Source organism: Notamacropus eugenii, chromosome 3 (genome assembly GCF_028372415.1).
Source record: "Notamacropus eugenii isolate mMacEug1 chromosome 3, mMacEug1.pri_v2, whole genome shotgun sequence".
Lineage (NCBI taxonomy): Eukaryota > Metazoa > Chordata > Mammalia > Diprotodontia > Macropodidae > Notamacropus > Notamacropus eugenii.
The window spans coordinates 300930029-300946514 of NC_092874.1; the positions used below are offsets into that span (position 1 = coordinate 300930029).

The window sequence follows — 16486 nt, forward strand, 5'->3', positions numbered from 1 at the left end:
CCCCCAAAAGTTCCAGAAATGCCACCATCACCTTCCCCCAAATGTCAGCTTCCACATTTCTATTTAAGAACCCACCAGATGGGTTCAAATTCCATCTCTGATGTATAACTGTCTGTCTGACTTTGGCTAAGTCATTTCCCCCTCTATAAAACAAGAGGGTTGGACTAGATGGGGGCCTCTGGGGACCAGGCTGTCTGTGTATTCTAGGCACCATGTAACTGCAGAGGCACCTGGGTGGTACCACAGTGCATGAAGTTCTGGTTCTGGAGTCAGGAAGTCCTGAATTCAAATCCAACCTCAGATACTTACTAGCTCACTTAACCTATATCTGCCTCAGTTTCCTCATCTGAAAAATGAGGATAATAATAACAGAATTGTTATATGAATCACATGAGATAATATTGTAAAATGCTTTACACATGTTAAAGCATTCTATCATTGGTAGCTATTTGTGTTATTAAAGGGTTTACTATCAGACAGGGGTAGCTGCCAAGGAGAGAAAAGGGAAGGTCCCAGCTTTGTGTTGAGAGCCTCCTTCCTATACCCTTGGAGAGAGGACACTGGGGCTTACCCTATCCCACCCTGCATCTCCCCCTGTAGATATTAGGTCTGTGAGGATGAGCCACCATGGGATGGCATTGTTGGGTCAAAGGGTATGCACATTTTCATAGTCTCTTATAGTTCCAAACTGCTCTCCACAATGTTTGGATCAGCTCACAGCTCCAACAACAATGAATTAGTGTTCCAATTTTCCCACATCTTCTCCAGAATTTATAATTTTCCTGTTTTGTCATGTTAGCCAATCTGATAGGTGTGGTATGGTACCTAAGAATTGTTTTGATTTGCATTTCTCTAAGCAATAGTAATTAGAGCATTTTTTCATATGACTATAGATAGCTTTAATTTCGTCCTCTGAAGACTGCCTGTTCATATCCTTTGACCATTCATCAACTGGGGAATGACTTGTATTCTTATAAATTTGACTCAGTTCTCTATAAATTTTAGAAATTAAGTCTTTATCAGAGATATTGGTTGTAAAAATTCTTTCCCAGTTTTTTGCTTCCCTCTTAATCTTGGCTGCATTGACTTTATTTGTGCAAAAACTTTTCAATTTAATGTAATCAAAATTATCCAAAAAATGAACTCTTTATTGAAATCTCAAACTATAACAGTCAGCTGGGCACAAATAATTCACATTGCACATATTTTCAAATAACCCCATTTCACACTGAACCCTTTAAAAATTATGTCAAGATTTGCACATTTCTTTCCCCAACATCCCTGTTTTTAGATACAGTATCATAGAATTACAGAAGCTAGATCTGGTTATGGCTGCCAACATCTAGCCCTGCCTGTGACTGAGCTGAAGGAGCTTATCTACCTGAAGAGGCCATGAGAGGTCTACAAGACTTGAAGGAATATGAATAACTAGGTACCAATTAGGCCCTCATTCCTGATGGATTTTTGCTTAATCCAGCTTGTTTTCCTTGTTTTGTTTGAAGGAGAAACCCATCTCTTTTTCAATTACAGGAGTTCAAGAATCTCCCAGGGCTCCAGGACATCTTTGCTGCCAAAAGCTCTTGCCTATGTATTTGTGACTAATTGGAGAAAAGTGATTGATTTGCCTCCTTGAGATTCTTAGTAAATTCTTGGTTTGCCTCTTCTAGCAATCATATGTATGCATGTAAGTATGTATGTATGTATGTGTGTATGCATGCATGCATGTGTGTGTGTGTGTGTGTGTGTGTGTGTGTGTGTGTGTGTGTAGAGAGAGAAGAGAGACTCCCCCCATGTGGAGACTTTTGCATAACAGTCCTTCATAAAGAAGGACTCTGTAGGGGATCTGTGTCAGGCTACAGAATCGTGAATCCTTGGCTTCCAAGCAAGTGAAGGGTTTTTGTTGGGTACCTGACCCACTTTTCTTGTCTAACTCCCTGCACTTGGAAGCCAACCTCAAATAGCTTATTACCTTGTCAAAAGCTTCTCAGTTGCTTGGCTACTTTGTAAAGGCGAGCTGACATTTTTTTCTCTCTCTGAGAACATTTAGAACCTTGAGTGAACCCAACTGAACTTCCTGAAGCACACCTCAGCTGTTGTTTCCTTACAGTTGTTTCCTTACAGTTTCTCGGTGACCACAACTGCTTCTGAGACTTGCCTTTGGCCAGAGGCTGCCTGGGACCATGTTGTCTCAGGAAATGAATGAAGGGCAGATTTTCTGGCATTGCAGGATTTTGAGCTGGAAATGGACCTTGGGAGCCACTGAGGTCACGGTGTAGGGAGCTGAGTCCCATAGAGAGAAGGGGACTTTCCAAAGGCCATGTCTCGAGTTCAAGGCACTCAGGGAACTCAAATTCCCTGTTATGTAATAAGCATAGAACAGACTAGAAGGAGCAAAGATCATAGAATTTTGGAGTTCATTTTACAGAGGTGGAAAATGAGGCAATGAAAAGTCTTGCAGGTCGCCAGTGGCAGAGCCAGGATCAGACTCAGAAATCAGTCCCCTTTTCATTTCACTCCACTGCTCCCCAGGACAAAGGGCCAAGGTGAGTAAAGGAGATGAAACATGAAGGAAAATCTGGAAACTGGAGTGAAAGGCCAGGGCCAAAGGGACCCAAAGAGTTGGAGCGCCCTGACCATTGTCTTTGTACCCCTTTCCTTAAGTATAGTGGAGGTCTTCTGAACCTCAGCCCGACCTTGAAAGCATTTCTGTGCTAGGGCTGGCCAAGGGCCAGGGTTTAGAGCAGGGTTGTCAGGGAGAAGGGCTTGGAAGACAATCCAGGAGGGATCGTCCACTTGGAGATGGAAGTTACTTTACAAGTATTAAGCTCTCTGCCTCCACACTCCTCCTGCCCCATTTCATTTAACCTAGGAAGAAACTAAGGAGGAGAGGAGAAGGAATATGCCCAAAGTCCTATAACTATCAGGGAGCAAGATTTGAACACAGCTCTTATGAGTCCCATTGCACACTGCCATCTCTGCAAGTAGTTCTGGGAGGCAGGAGGTCCACAGGCCCCCTGGGGAAGGGGGCTCATAGTCCCTTGCAAGGAAAAGAAGAGAGGGTTCCCAAGCCCCAGGGGAGTGGGTGGAGGGGCTGGAGCCAGCCTTGTCCTAGCCAGGTCCTGCCACTACAGCTCCGTGGTGATGGTCTTGGTGGTGACAAGCTCCATGGCCCCCAGCTCTGTGGCGGGCACAGGGAAGCTGTGACTGGGTGCTGAGGGGAGCTCAGGAGCACCATCACATTCCTGAAAAGGATGTTGGTCCTGGTCTTCACCCAAGTTGCTGTTCTGGGTCTGTAAGGCTTTGGGTTCTTGGTAAAGGGGGAGGTCGACCCCTGGGAGGAAGGGTGAGAGAGCTGATGAGAAGTGGGGAAGGGGGGGAGGTCCAACCCTGTGGGAGGAAGGTAGGGGAAGGGGAGGTTGAGCCTTGGTGGTTGGGGAGAGCAAGAGCTGATGAGAGGTGGGGAGGTAGGGGAGAGATTAGGGCTTCCCTCCGCCCCATTCCCTTTTCTCTTCCTCCCTCCTTCTCCTTCCCAGTCCCTAAGCTTCCCATTCCAACCCCCGCAGGGTTTCTGCCCCACTCCCCAGTCCTAGGCATCTCCTCTTTGTTGTAACTGGCTCTGTTGACAACCAGGAGTGGAGACAGCTAGGAGCCTTAAGTAGAGCTCCAGAACTGGGAAGTCAGAGGACCTGAGTTCAAGTCTCCTCTGTGGGCCCTGGTTTCTTCATCTACAAAACAAAGACAAGATGAACTAAAAGCCCTCTCAACTTCCTTCTGGCTTCTCCCATCGGGCCATGTCCTCAGATACTGGAGAAGTCACAATCTCTGTGACTTGAACAGAGACTGATGTGGAGGTTGTGACTTCCCCCCTCTGGGAACCGAGACCCGTAGAGGAGGAAGTGTCTGAGTTTCCTTCTGACCCTGCGACTCTGGGATCTGATCCCTGAGATCCCCTGTAGACAGAAACAGCCTGGGGAAAGAGATCCCTCTGGGAACTCCCAGCCAACCAAGCTGACCTATCAGTCAGGGCATCTGGAGCTGCAGGGAGCCTTAGAAATCATTGCCCAAAGACACAGAGACTGGGGAATGGAGTTCCGAGGATTATATTATATTTTCAGATCCTATAGCTAAAGATAGATTGGACCTCAGAAGACATCGAGTCCATCCCCTTATTTTTACAGATTACAAAACTGAGACCCCAAGAGGTAACATGATTTTAAGGTTTTCCCACTTCAGAGATGAGATTTGAACCCGAGTTATCTGACTTCATAACCAGTTTCCTTTCTACCGTATTACCCAATCTCTCTTGGTCTGTCTCAGTCTAGGGCTCTGACTGAGCAAGGGTTGGGACTGGCAGCTACCTCCTCCTTGTGTCCTCCCTGAATATGGTCTCACTCACCCTGGACTAGTTCCCTGCTGGAGCCAGCCTCCTCGTCAGCGGGGGCCCTCTCCAGGCGTCTTTGCAGCAGACACACCAGCAGACCATACAGCATGGCCAGCACTATTGCCAGCCCTATGGGGATCCCAAGGAGGAGGTATGGGCCTGGAAACATCCTGAGGAGTGAAGTTGTTGACGTATTGGACACTTGGGTCATCAGTGTGACTGTCTCTGAGGAGCTGGAGATGTTGTCTGGGAACATAAAGAGGCAGATACCCAGAACCTGAGAGGGTAGAAAGTAACTTAGGCAGAGGGAGGTAGAGGAAGACAGAGGCTGAGAGCTAAAGAGACTGAGACAGAGGCAGAGAGAGGAGATAAAGGCAGGGAGATAGATGGAGAGACAGAGATACAGAAAAAGGCAAAGGAAAGAAAAATAGACAGAAAGGAAGGGAAAGAGAGAGACTAAGAGAGAGACAGAAAGGCAGAGTCAGAAAAAAAGAGAGACAAAAGTGGAAAGGGAAATATAGAGATAGATGGTAACCGACAAAGGAGAGATCAAGAGAAAGTAACAGAGGGACAGAGAGAACACAAAGAAATAAACATAAAGACAGACAGGGAGACAGATGTAAAGAGACAAAAATAATGTGGAGAAAGAGACAAAGACAGAGAGAAAGCGAGGAAGACAGAGAGACAGAGAGGAGATGGGGGAGGGAGGGAGAGCAGCTCTAAGCAAGGTTTTATGGTCCTACGAGATAGAGAGGAAAGGAGAGATAGGACAAAAAAGACAGCCAGAGGGCTACAATGAGACAGAGAAAGATGGGACAGAAAGTCCTGGATGGAGGAGGAGCTGACGCCTTTCCCCAGCCCACATGTTCTCCTCTTTCTCTCTCCTCCTGAGTGGGAGGATTCTGGAGGGAGCCTGGAATGCAGAAGCCCCCAGAGCCAGAGGCCCTGAACAAGGCAGCAAAGTCACCTCTGTAGACTTCCCCAAGTTTTCTGAAAAGGCAACATCCCCCTGGGCTTCCTCTCATGCAGGAGCCCACATTCAGGTGTGTTCACACCTACCTAGGTGAATACACCTCCCCCCATGTACATGTTCGCTGCCTGTAACACAGGGGATACTCCTCAGGTGCCTGGGCTGAAGGTTTGGGAGGTTTTTTTCCTTCTGTTACATAAAGTCTTATCTGCTCCAGCTCATCCAGGACATCTCAGGAGAGAGACAGAGAATGAAGAAGGGAAAGACAGATTTTAGGAGTGGATGAGGAAGAGTAGAAGGTAAGGAAGGGAGAGGAGAGGAGATGGGGGAGGAGGAAGAGAGATGGAGGGAGGAGAAGAGGGGAGAGACAAGGGAAAGGAGAAAGTGACACAAGACAGGTAGAAGACAAAAAAACGGGCGAGGGAGAAAGGAGAAAGGGGGTGTGAAGGAAGGAGAGAGAAAGGCAATTTCTCTCCAGCTGACTGAGCCCCCCCTCCCCCAGACATAGACCTGGGATCCCTGAGTACCTGCTTTCCCAGAAAGCACCTCCCTTGATCACTACAGCTCAGATAATGATTCTCTGTTCTATTGTTTGCTCTACCCAAGCCAGCCTGTTGTAACATCACACCTTGGGGTCCCCTGCCTGCTCCCTGGTTCTGTCCATTGTCATGCTGGGGCCTGACTGGCTCATGTATCTAAGCAACTCCAACTGTCCCATAACCCAATAGGCTGCTTTGTCCCAAGGGTCTGAGAACAGGCTGGATGAGCGTCCCTTAGGGAAACTTTAAAGGGGACTCCTGTCCTGAGTGGAACATTGGACTAAATCGTCCACAAAGTCCCTACTAAACAAGGATCTGTGATTCACGCATCCCAGAAAGACAATGGAGGGAGGCAGATAAAGGAAGAGGAAGAAGAGAGAGATAATGAGAGATAGGAAGGGAATTGAAGAGACAAAGTGAGAGACATTATGAGAGAGACAGGTGGAGGCAGGAAATAGAAACAGTAGGGTTTTCATAGGTGGGAAAGAAGAGGGGGGACCTGTGGAGGGGGTATGAGAGGGCCATAGAGTGAAACAGCCAGCCGTTCTGCAAAGGTGTCTTTGCTCTCACCCACTCTCTGCCCTGTTTCAGAGCCCTTGGTCTTTGCTTGGCCCTCCAAGCCTTCTTTTGGATTCCTGTGGCCTGCAGTTACTGCCTCCCCTCCCCCTTCTTCGACCTGAAGGTGTTGACCAGGCCTCATGGCAGATGACCTCTCCCTTCTCAGCAGTCACAGTACAGCTCCCTCCTGGTTCTCCTCCCCTCTCTGATTGCTACTTCTTGGTCTCCTTTGTGGGCTGCTCTTCCTCACATTTCTTATCAACAGTTCGAACCTTGAGGCTCAGCTGCGGCTTCAGTTATCACCTGCATTCAGAAGACTCCCCAACCTCCTGCACCCCTCACACTCTCTTCCCAAAACTGCAGCCCTGTCTCCACCCACCTCTGACCCTCTTCTGGGGGGCGAGGGAGCACAGGTCCTGATCTCCATCTCCTAACTCCTCTTTCTTTCAGAGACTCCAGCCCTTCCCAGACTCCCATCGTCCTTCATGGACTCTCCACTTATAAGATTAGTCACAAAGGGACCTCAGAGACCATCTCCTTCAATCCACTTGTTTTGCAGAGCAAGAAACTGAGGCCCAGAGAATGAGGTGACCTGTCTAAAGTCACACTGACCACTCCCAGATTTGAAAGCATGTCCTCAGAGGCCGCTGTTCAGTCATGTCTGACTTTCTGTGACCTCTTTTGGTGCTTTCTTGGCAGAAATATTCAAGCATTTTGCCTTCTTCAGCTCATTTTACAGAGGAGGAAACTGACTTGCTCAGGGTCACATAGCTAGTTAGTATCTGAAGCTAGATTTTAACTCAGACCTTCATGACTTCAGGCCTGGAGCTCCTTTGGCTTCCAGAGGTAGAGCATTTTGCAGGTCTAGGATAGTCAAGCTGGAGACTTCTGTCTCCATTCTCATTCTGCCCTTTCCCTCCTATCCACATTTGCTCATGCTGTCCCCTATGCCTAGAGCTCCTACTCCCCATCTCTAGGAAGGAAACCCTTCTTCCACTGAGGGCCAACTTGGACGATACCACTTCCATGAAATCTTCCTTGGCCTGCTTTGTCCACATCCCATGTGAAAACATCTTCTCTCTCCTCAGATTTCTCTGAGCACTTTGATCAGACCTCTCCTCCATACTTATCTCCCTTTCTCATTAATTGTGGTTATGTATAGATTTGTACTCTGTCCTCTACCCCTCCCCCCAAATTGTAAACCTCTAGAGGACAGGATCTATGTTGGGGTACCTTGGGCTGGAGTCCCTGGGGCAGAACTCTTTCTAAGGAACTTTTCCTTATGCTAAGCAAAAATCAGGATCCGGAAGCTCTCCTCTGATCCTGGTTCTGCCTTGGGGGAGCGGAGGCACCAAGTAGAACAAAGCTATTCCTTCTTCTCCAGGACAGGCCTCGGAATTCTGGAAAACAGGCTTCAGTTCCAAGCCCCTTTGGTCACACTCAGCATGGAATGCAAGAGGACAGAAGGGAGAGGATAGAAAGGAGAGAGAAGGGGAGAGACGAAGAGAGAAGAGGGAAAGGGGGAGAGAAAGGGGAGGAAAACGGAGAAAAGACAAAGGCACCAAAGGAAAAGAGGGCAAGAGTAAGGAGGAGATGGGGAGAAGAAGGGAGGGGGGTAGAGCCAAGGAAGAGGAAACTGAAGGGGAAGGGGGGAGGTGTCCCTACCAGCTCCAGTAGCCGTGAGGGTCTGGTACAAATTGCATGGCAAGCACTTCCTGAGGAGTTCATCAAAACACAGTGGAGGACATTTCCCGCTGGCCCCTCCAAACCCTTGCCCCACCATCCTTGACTGTCAGCCTGCAGCTGCAGCTACTCAGTTGCCCAGGAGGCTTTTGAAGGCAGGCAGGCTGGGAACCCAGGAAGGAGGGGGCGGGTTTGGGGGCAGCTTTCCCCTCCCTGGCCGGCTCTTTGCTTCAGAAGTCACCATGACCCTCCCCCATCCCCGACCGAGCAAGAACGTACCTGGGGCCCAGGGACCCTGACTGGCTGTACCCACACCTTCCTCAAGTCTCTGACTGTGTGTCACACTCTGTGTCCTCCTCCTCCATCCCTAGGGGCCCCTCACCATGGAGCCTAGCCTGCTGAGGTCAGCACAGGAAATTAGGAGGGCCTCCAAGTGAAGAAGCTTTGATGGCAAGTGAGCTCCTCATCCCTACAGGTGTTCAAGCACATTTAGAAGTGTTCTCCACCCTCGGTGAGCGGTTGGACCTGATGATCACTAAGAGATTTTTACGGAGAGAATCTCTTCTCTGACAGTCTATGATTGTCGGACCCCAAACAAGAACAAGAGAGGCAGGGAAGATCCAGTAAGGCAGAAAGGGAAGTGCAGAGAAAGACACAGAAAGAGGCTAAGAAAGAAACCCATCTGGAAACAGGAAGGAAAAGAGGAATGAAAGTTCTGTGGTCCTAGAGATAGCTTGACCAGAAACAGGAATCGTCTGGAGCAGAGATAAAGGCAAAGGCAGGGGAAAGGCAGAAAGGGTCAGACAGAGAGAGATAGAGAGACACAGAGAGAGAGACAGAGGCAGAAATAGAGACAGAAGAAGAGAAAGAAAGGAACAGTTGGAGAGATAGAGACAAGAAACAGAGAGAGAGAGAAAGAGAGACAGAGAGACAGACAGAAGGAGAGAGAAAGAAAAAGAGAGAGAGAGACAGAGAGACAGAGAGAGGAGGGAGAGAGAGACAGAGAGAGTGAGAGAGACAGAGAGAGTGAGAAAGAGAGACAGAGAGAGTGAGAAAGAGAGACAGAGAGAGAGAGAGGAGAGAGAGAGAGACAGACAGACAGACAGACAGACGGAGAGAGAAAGAAAAAGAGAGAGAGAAAGAGAGAGAGAGAGAGAGAGAGAGAGAGAGAGAGAGATGAATACAGAAAGAAACAGACAAAGGCAGTCAGAGCCCGAGATAGCATAGCTGACCTCTACTCCCTCACTCCTAGCCACACCAGGGACTCTGTTTGCACCCCCACCCCCACCCCCTACAGACATGGTGTTACCCAATCTCTTTCCTTTCTCTCTGCCTTCTCTCAACCTGGTCAGCTGATTACATCCTCCTTCCATATCAGCTCTGTCCAAGCAAAGAATCCTTTTCCGGGTCTTCACCTCCTGGACCTCTACAGCTTTCAACAGCTGATCATGTCCTAAATGGAAGGGTGTATAAGAGCCCAAGCAAGGCCCGATCTCTGGAGGGAGCGATTTGGGGTCTGAGTTCTCTCCCTTTGCTTCAGAGCTGCCTCTTGCTCCTGGTTCACCTCCTACCCCCCTAACTATTTCTCCTCTGCCTTTCCCCCTGGCTCCTTGTCAAAGGATCAGAAGGGAGATCCTGGGACTGGCCCCACTCCCTAAATGCGGGTGGGTGTCCCCCCAGGTTCTGTCCCCAGCCAGAGGCACAGCCACGAGGAGGTCTCCCAAGCTTGCCTACATCTCTACCTCTGACCTTGTAGTGAGCTCTCCGGGGACTCTGATCCTGAATGGTAAGAGGAGTGAGCATTTCTATGGGCTTTCAAGTTTGCAAAGTGATTTACAAGAATTATGTCTTTGGAGTTTGACAACCACCCTGAGAGGGAGGAGCTGCTATTATCCCCATTTGGGGATGTGGGTATGCTGTTCAACAAAGTAGACTGCAGCCCAGCCCTGACTGTCCATTCTGTTCTCCCATGGAGTCAGTGCAAGGGACCTTCCATTGTGCTGGGGCCCTCCCCAGGTTACATGAACCAGACTGTTGTCACCTCCTGCCCCCCAGCCCAGCTGTAGAGTAGGCACAATGAATACGCACTGCTGCAGCTATTTTTTACTAAGCCTGGGCGCCTCTTCCAGGAGGACATGTCCGTCACACTGCCCCCTCCCCCTTCCTTCTCTGACTCCCGTGGGAGCCTCTATCTTGCCTCCCCACCCAGGCCAGGCCATGGCCCATTGACTTGACACAGGAAGGTGCGTAGGCGTCCTGTCGCTGAGTGGGTAGGCTGGTAATCCAGAAGTGGGTTTGAGTTGGTGGGGGTGGGCGTAGCTGGGAGGGTGTGGGGGCTGGCAATGACTGAGGAGGTGATTTAGGAGGGAGGATGTGATGGAAGCTGGGCATGGACTGCTCATACCCTACTCCTCTCTGGCAGCCCCCGTAAGGAGGGTGAGAGAATCCTTCTCATTTGACAGGGGGAAACTGAGGCTCTGGGAGGTCAGTAACTGCTACAAGATCATCTATAGAGCTAGCATTTATAGAAAACTTTATGGTTTTCAGAGCACTTTAATACATTATCTCATTTGGTTTTCACCACAGCCCTGCAAAGTAGAAAAGTTCTTCTGTTGTCCCCATTTTACAGATGAGGAAACCAAGGCAGGCAGCAGTTACATGAGTTGGCCAGAGTCACATAGCCAGTGAGTGTCTGAAACAGAGTTCTAAATCAGGTCTTTCTGGCTCCGAATTCAGCTGCCTAAACACCAACCCACCCAGCCGGAAGTTCAAGCTTAGAGAAAAGCACAAAGTCCAGTCTTCATCTTCTAAGGGAGTGGCTGTCAACACAATAGGATCCTTGATGGAGCCTTGATGGTGAGCAGGGAGGGATCTCAGGAGTCATCTGGTCCAACCCCCTTGTTTACAGATGAGGAAACTGAGCCCATGGAGGGGAAGGGATTTGCCCAAAGTCAGAAGTGGCAGAGCCAGGGTTTGAACCAGCTTCTTGTCCACTGTGCCAGATGTCCACTTCCTTCACCATGCAGGTGAAGCCCATGGGGCCCAGAGAGGTTAGGGAATTTGGCCAACATCACGCAGCAAGGTGAGCAGAGCTAGAACCAGCTCCCAGGCCTCCTGAGCTCCCTTCAGTCCAGGGTTCATGCCTAGACATCATATTGACTTTTGGAGAATCTCAGTGGCCCAGGACAGAAGAGACCTTGCTACTGAAATGGGCGCCATTTCCAAAGAGAACTAGTGAGAAACAATGTGAGTGATATGGTCCAAGAGAGAAACTGAGAATTAAACATGGGGCCAGGAAGAGGCACTGAGACACAGGAGAGTGGCCAGGCGGGCAGGGGGCAGAGCTGTAGAGACATAGAGACAGTCACAGAGGAGAGTAAGATGAACATCTACAGCTCTCATTCATCTACCTATCCATCTAAGCCATCTATCTAGCAGTCTACCTATCTATCCATCCATCCTTCTGTTTTCTATCTATCCATCTCTCTCTAGCTATCTATTCATCTATCTATCCATTCATCCATCCATTTCTCTGTCCATCCGTCTGGCCAGCCAGTTAGTGAGACCTATTGAGACAAGAGCCTGGCAGAGACAGCAAACAGCACAATCATACACAGCCCCCCCACCCCCACTGCCCACCACCTACCACCCCCAATCGCTACACACACACCACACATTCCACACACACACAACATGCTACACCACACACACACCACACCACAATACATACACCACACACACAACACAACACACAACACAACACACACAACACATACACCACAACACATACAACACACAACACTACACACACCACACAACATACCACACACACCCCACCCCACACATACACCACACACACCACACCACATGTGCAACACACCACACACATACACACACCCCACACACACATATACCACACACAACACAACACACACACCACAACACACACTACACCACAACACACACACCACATATCACACACCACACACAATCTCACACACACCACAACACAACACACAACAGAACACACCACACACATCACACCACAACACAACACACACATACACCACAACACACACACACACCATACCATACACACATACAACACAACACAGACAACACAACACACTATATCATACACACACACACCACACACACCACCACACATACATATACCACACACACCGCAACACACACAACATACCACACATACATACACACACCACACACCACATCACACACACACATACCACACACAACACACGCACAACACACACATACACTGCAACACACACCACACATACACCACAACACACACAACATACCACACATACACACCACACATCACACACACACACTCTTATACACACACCATACCAAACCACAACACACCACACCACACACACACACACACACACACACACAGAGTGGGGTAGAGACTTGGTTCTGAGGTCAGGACCATCTCTGATTCCCTCCTCCCCTTCCGGAGCCAAGTCCCCTATCCCTGGGGGATCAAGTGAGGTTGGCAGAGGGGAAGGAGAAGCGATGTATTCAGCTTTCAAGCAAGGTGCCCATTTCCAAAGTTGTCCCCAGACCCTGCTGGCCTCCTGCAGGAAGTCCTGGCCCCCTTACCAGCTGTGCCTGCCATCCTACAATAAGGAGGGGAGGACATGAGGTTGAGGAGACAGAGACTCAGAAACTCAGCACTGACTGAGGTCATGAGATCCTAAATCCAGAACTGTAAGGAAGATTGGAGGTCATAGATTCCAACTCTTTCATTTTACTCTGAGGGTACTGAAGCCCAGAGAGCTGCCCAAGGTCATGGGTGGTGAGTGTCAGAGAACCCAAGTCTACTAATTCCTTTGAGAGCATCTAGGCGACCTCTTCATTTAGTAGGTGGGGAAACTGAGGACCTGTTCAAGGTCACTTAATAAGTCATTGTGAGAGCTGGGTCGAGTTAGATTCCTGGTCTCCTCCTTCCCATTCCAGGCAGAAAGCCTCTACCTGGGACCACGAAGGCTCTGGACAGAGAAAGGAGTGAGGACAAGGCTGGGCTAGGGCCCAGTGAGGCAGATCATGCCATTATCAGCCGAGCCTAGAAGAATCTGAAGTGGAACCAGGACGTCCCAGGCTAACTCCTGGTTCTGGCCATGGGGGGTAGGGTGAGAGAGGAAACTGAGCCCCAAGCCTGGAGGCTTGTCCTCACTCAGGTGGGACTGGGATAGAATCCATTTTAGCTTCTACAGTGGGGGAATGAGGAGCCAGCCCTGCAAGCTGGGGGTGGGGAGGGGGTCTGGGGCCAGAGATCCTGAGGTCAGACACCTCCTGAGGAGCTGAGCTAGGGGACGGCCACCAGCTCTGCACCACACACTGGTACCTCCTTTCTTTGGTATTCACAAAAAAATACATGTGGCCATGTATCTGTATGTGTATGTGTGTGTGCGTGTGTGTAATGTGTATATATGTGTGTGTATGTGTGTGTGTGTGTTTGCACACACAGACTAGTCATGCTCATCTGACATCAGTGTGTTGTATAACCTGAGTCCCAGGACCTTTCAAAAATATGAGGGTTTTCTAAGCCCCTGCTCCATCCCCTGTTCTAAGCTCCTGCCCAGCTGTGCTGTTCCCCATTCTAAAGTCCTTCATAGCTCTGAAATTCTAAGGGCTCTCCCAGCCTTCGCATTCTAGGACACTGTTTCTTTAGGAAATAATGAGATGTGTAACCTCATGTGGGATGGGGAGGGGCATGTAGGTGGACAACCAAGGACATGTGCACAGACCAAGGAAGTGGGCCCCTCTTCCACCTTTCGTTCACCTTCCCCCCCTTCCAAGGCCAGCCCCTAGGGAGGCCAGAGGCCTCAGGGGAATTTGGGCTCAGCCTACGAGCCTGCAAACAGAGCTGTTTTCTTTCAGGAAACACAGGCCCCTGAGAGCTCAGCCTTTCTTGGCAGGGTCTTGGGGAGTGGTACTGGGGAGGGAATTCTTGGTTCTCAGCAGCCCCAGCATCCATGTGCTTTCCCTCCAGGACCTTCTTGATGTGGCCAGGCCTCTCTTGGGGCCGAGGGTCCTGAGAGTGACGAGGTTTAGACCATGGCTCCTAAAAGTGGTAGAAAGCAGCCTTTTTCCTTCTTTTGGTTGCAGCTTTATTACACTTCATGTTATTTTTTTTTCCAATTACATGTAATTTTCAATATTCACTTTTAAAAACCATTTTTATTAAAAGTTCTGAGTTCCAAATTCTATCCCTTCCTTCCTCTCCCCTCTCTGAGACAGGAAGCAATCACATATAGGTTACACATGTACAACGATGTCAAACGTTTCCATATTCGTCACTTTGTACAAGAAGACTGATAAAAGAAAAGAAATGAAGGAAAATGAAAAGAGCCTCAGTCTGCTTTCAGTCAATATCAGCTCTTTCTTTGGAGACTGTCCGTATGCTCAAGTCTGAGTCCTTTGGAATTGTCTTGTATCATTGTATCAAAGAGTTGTCTCAAAGTTGATCATGGTATCATGTGGCTCTCATTGTGTCCAATGTTTTGGTTCTGTATCCCTTACTCAGCATCAGTTCGTGTAAGTCTTTCCAGGTTTTTCTGAAATCCACAGGGCAACTTCTTGACTCCTTGAGCGATCTGCCCCCAGACCAATATGAGCTCAGAATGCTCTACTACAGATTGGGCACAGATAGTCCCTGCGAATATTTGAAGTGGATATCCCAAATTTGTGCATTCTGGGTTAACTTTGTGCTGTCTCAATTCTGCTTTGCTCAAAGAAACCCTTTCTGATGTGGACACGCCATGCTGAGCAGTCCTGTGCCAGTGTCTCCCACGTTGCGCAGTCAAATCCAAAGTTCTTGAGAGAGACTTTGAGAGTGTCCTTTTATCGTTTCTTCTGGCCACTGTGTGATCACTTGCCCCATGTGAGTTCTTTATAAAATAGTCTTTTTGGCAAGAGTACATTTTGCATTCAAACTACTTGGACAGCCCATCAGAGTTGTGCACTCTGAAACACAGTTTGAATGCTTGGCAGTTCAGCTCGAGCAAGGACTTCAGTGTCTGGTACCTTATCCTGCCAGGTGATCCTCAGAATCTTCCTAAGACAGTTCAAATGGAAGTGATTCAGTTTCCTGGCATGGCGCTGGTAGACTGTCCATGTTTCACAGGCATCAGACAATGAGGTCAGCACAATGGCTCTGCAGACCTTCAGTTTGGTGGTCAGTCTAACACCTCTTCTCTCCCAAATCTTTCTTCAGAGCCTCCAAAACACTGAGCTAGCTCTGGCAATGTGTGCATCAATCTCATTGTCAATGTGTACATCCCTGGAAAGTACACTAACAAGGTAAGTGAACTTATCCACAGCATTCAGGACTTCTCCATTTGTTGTAACCGATAGTTCCAAGTATGGATGGTGTGGTGGTGGCTGATGTAGCACCTGTGTTTTCTTGGGGTTAATTATTAGGCCAAAATTAGCACAGGCAGGAGAGAATTGATTCATATTTTGTTGTATCTCAGCTTTAGAGGCTGCACAATCATCTGCAAACAGAAAATCATGCACCAACACTCCCTCCACTTTGGTCTTGGCTTGTAGCCTTTTCAAATTGAAGAATTTGCCATCTGTACTGTAGTTGACCTTGATGCCTTGTTCATCCTCATTGAAAGCATTTGACAACATGACTGAAAACATCATGCTAAAAAGCATGGGAGCAAGCACACAGCCCTGCTTCACTCCATTGGTGACTGGGAAGGCACGAGACCTTTGTCCATTATCCAGAACCCGGACAAACATGCCATCCTGAAATTGATGTACAATATTGATGAACTTCTCTGGGCAACCAAATTTTGACATAATTTTCCATAAGCCCTCACGGCTAACAGTGTCAAAGGCCTTGGTCAGATCTGCAAGTATGGTGTACAGACCTCTGCTCTGTGGATCAGCCTATTAAGGAGGGCTCTAGCAAGAATCTTACCAGCATTGACTAAGAGAGACCCCTCTGTGATTGTCCCAGGACAACCTATTTCCTTTACCCTTATAGAGATAGACAATGGAGTCATCCTTGAACTCCTGGGGGATAACCTCCTCTTGCCTATAACCTGGAAAATTTCAGTCCCCCCTCCTTGTAAATCTCAGCTGGGAGAGAATCAGCACCAGGTGCTGGTTCAGGACAAGTGAAATCGCCATGCTCAGGGCCAACACAGCTGGTATGTTTCTAGAGGCAGAATTTAATCTCCAGCAGGTATTTGGAACCACAGGCTCAGTTTCTAAACCTTGATGTTTTCCCATTGTACCACACCATTTACTTGGGCCTGTGTTTTTAAGGTTCCCTCTGGGTCTGCATACCCAGTCCTACTCAGCTTTTCT

The 16486-nt window shown here is 48.6% G+C and overlaps 1 protein-coding gene across 1 annotated transcript; it reads right to left on the reverse strand.

Moving 5' to 3' along the window:
* Positions 1-1127: 1127 nt before the first annotated feature.
* Positions 1128-8741, reverse strand: TNFRSF13C (TNF receptor superfamily member 13C). Its single transcript, XM_072596282.1, has 3 exons — positions 8114-8741; positions 4397-4627; positions 1128-3331 (listed from the first exon to the last, which is right to left on the reverse strand). Exons 1-3 carry the CDS (start codon positions 8229-8231, stop codon positions 3126-3128), a joined length of 555 nt encoding a protein of 184 aa, XP_072452383.1. The 5' UTR covers positions 8232-8741; the 3' UTR covers positions 1128-3125.
* Positions 8742-16486: the final 7745 nt, after the last annotated feature.

What these genes read in the sequence shown, in the direction of transcription:
- TNFRSF13C (XM_072596282.1), bottom strand. Translation starts at nt 8,231, where the DNA reads ATGGTGGGGCAAGGGTTTGGAGGGGCCAGCGGGAAATGTCCTCCACTG. An exon ending in CCTCACGGCTACTGGAGCTG is followed by an intron (nt 4,628 to 8,113) that starts GTAGGGACACCT and finishes TTATGTTCCCAG; the next exon opens with ACAACATCTCCAGCTCCTCA. An exon ending in CAGCAGGGAACTAGTCCAGG is followed by an intron (nt 3,332 to 4,396) that starts GTGAGTGAGACC and finishes CCTTCCTCCCAG; the next exon opens with GGGTCGACCTCCCCCTTTAC.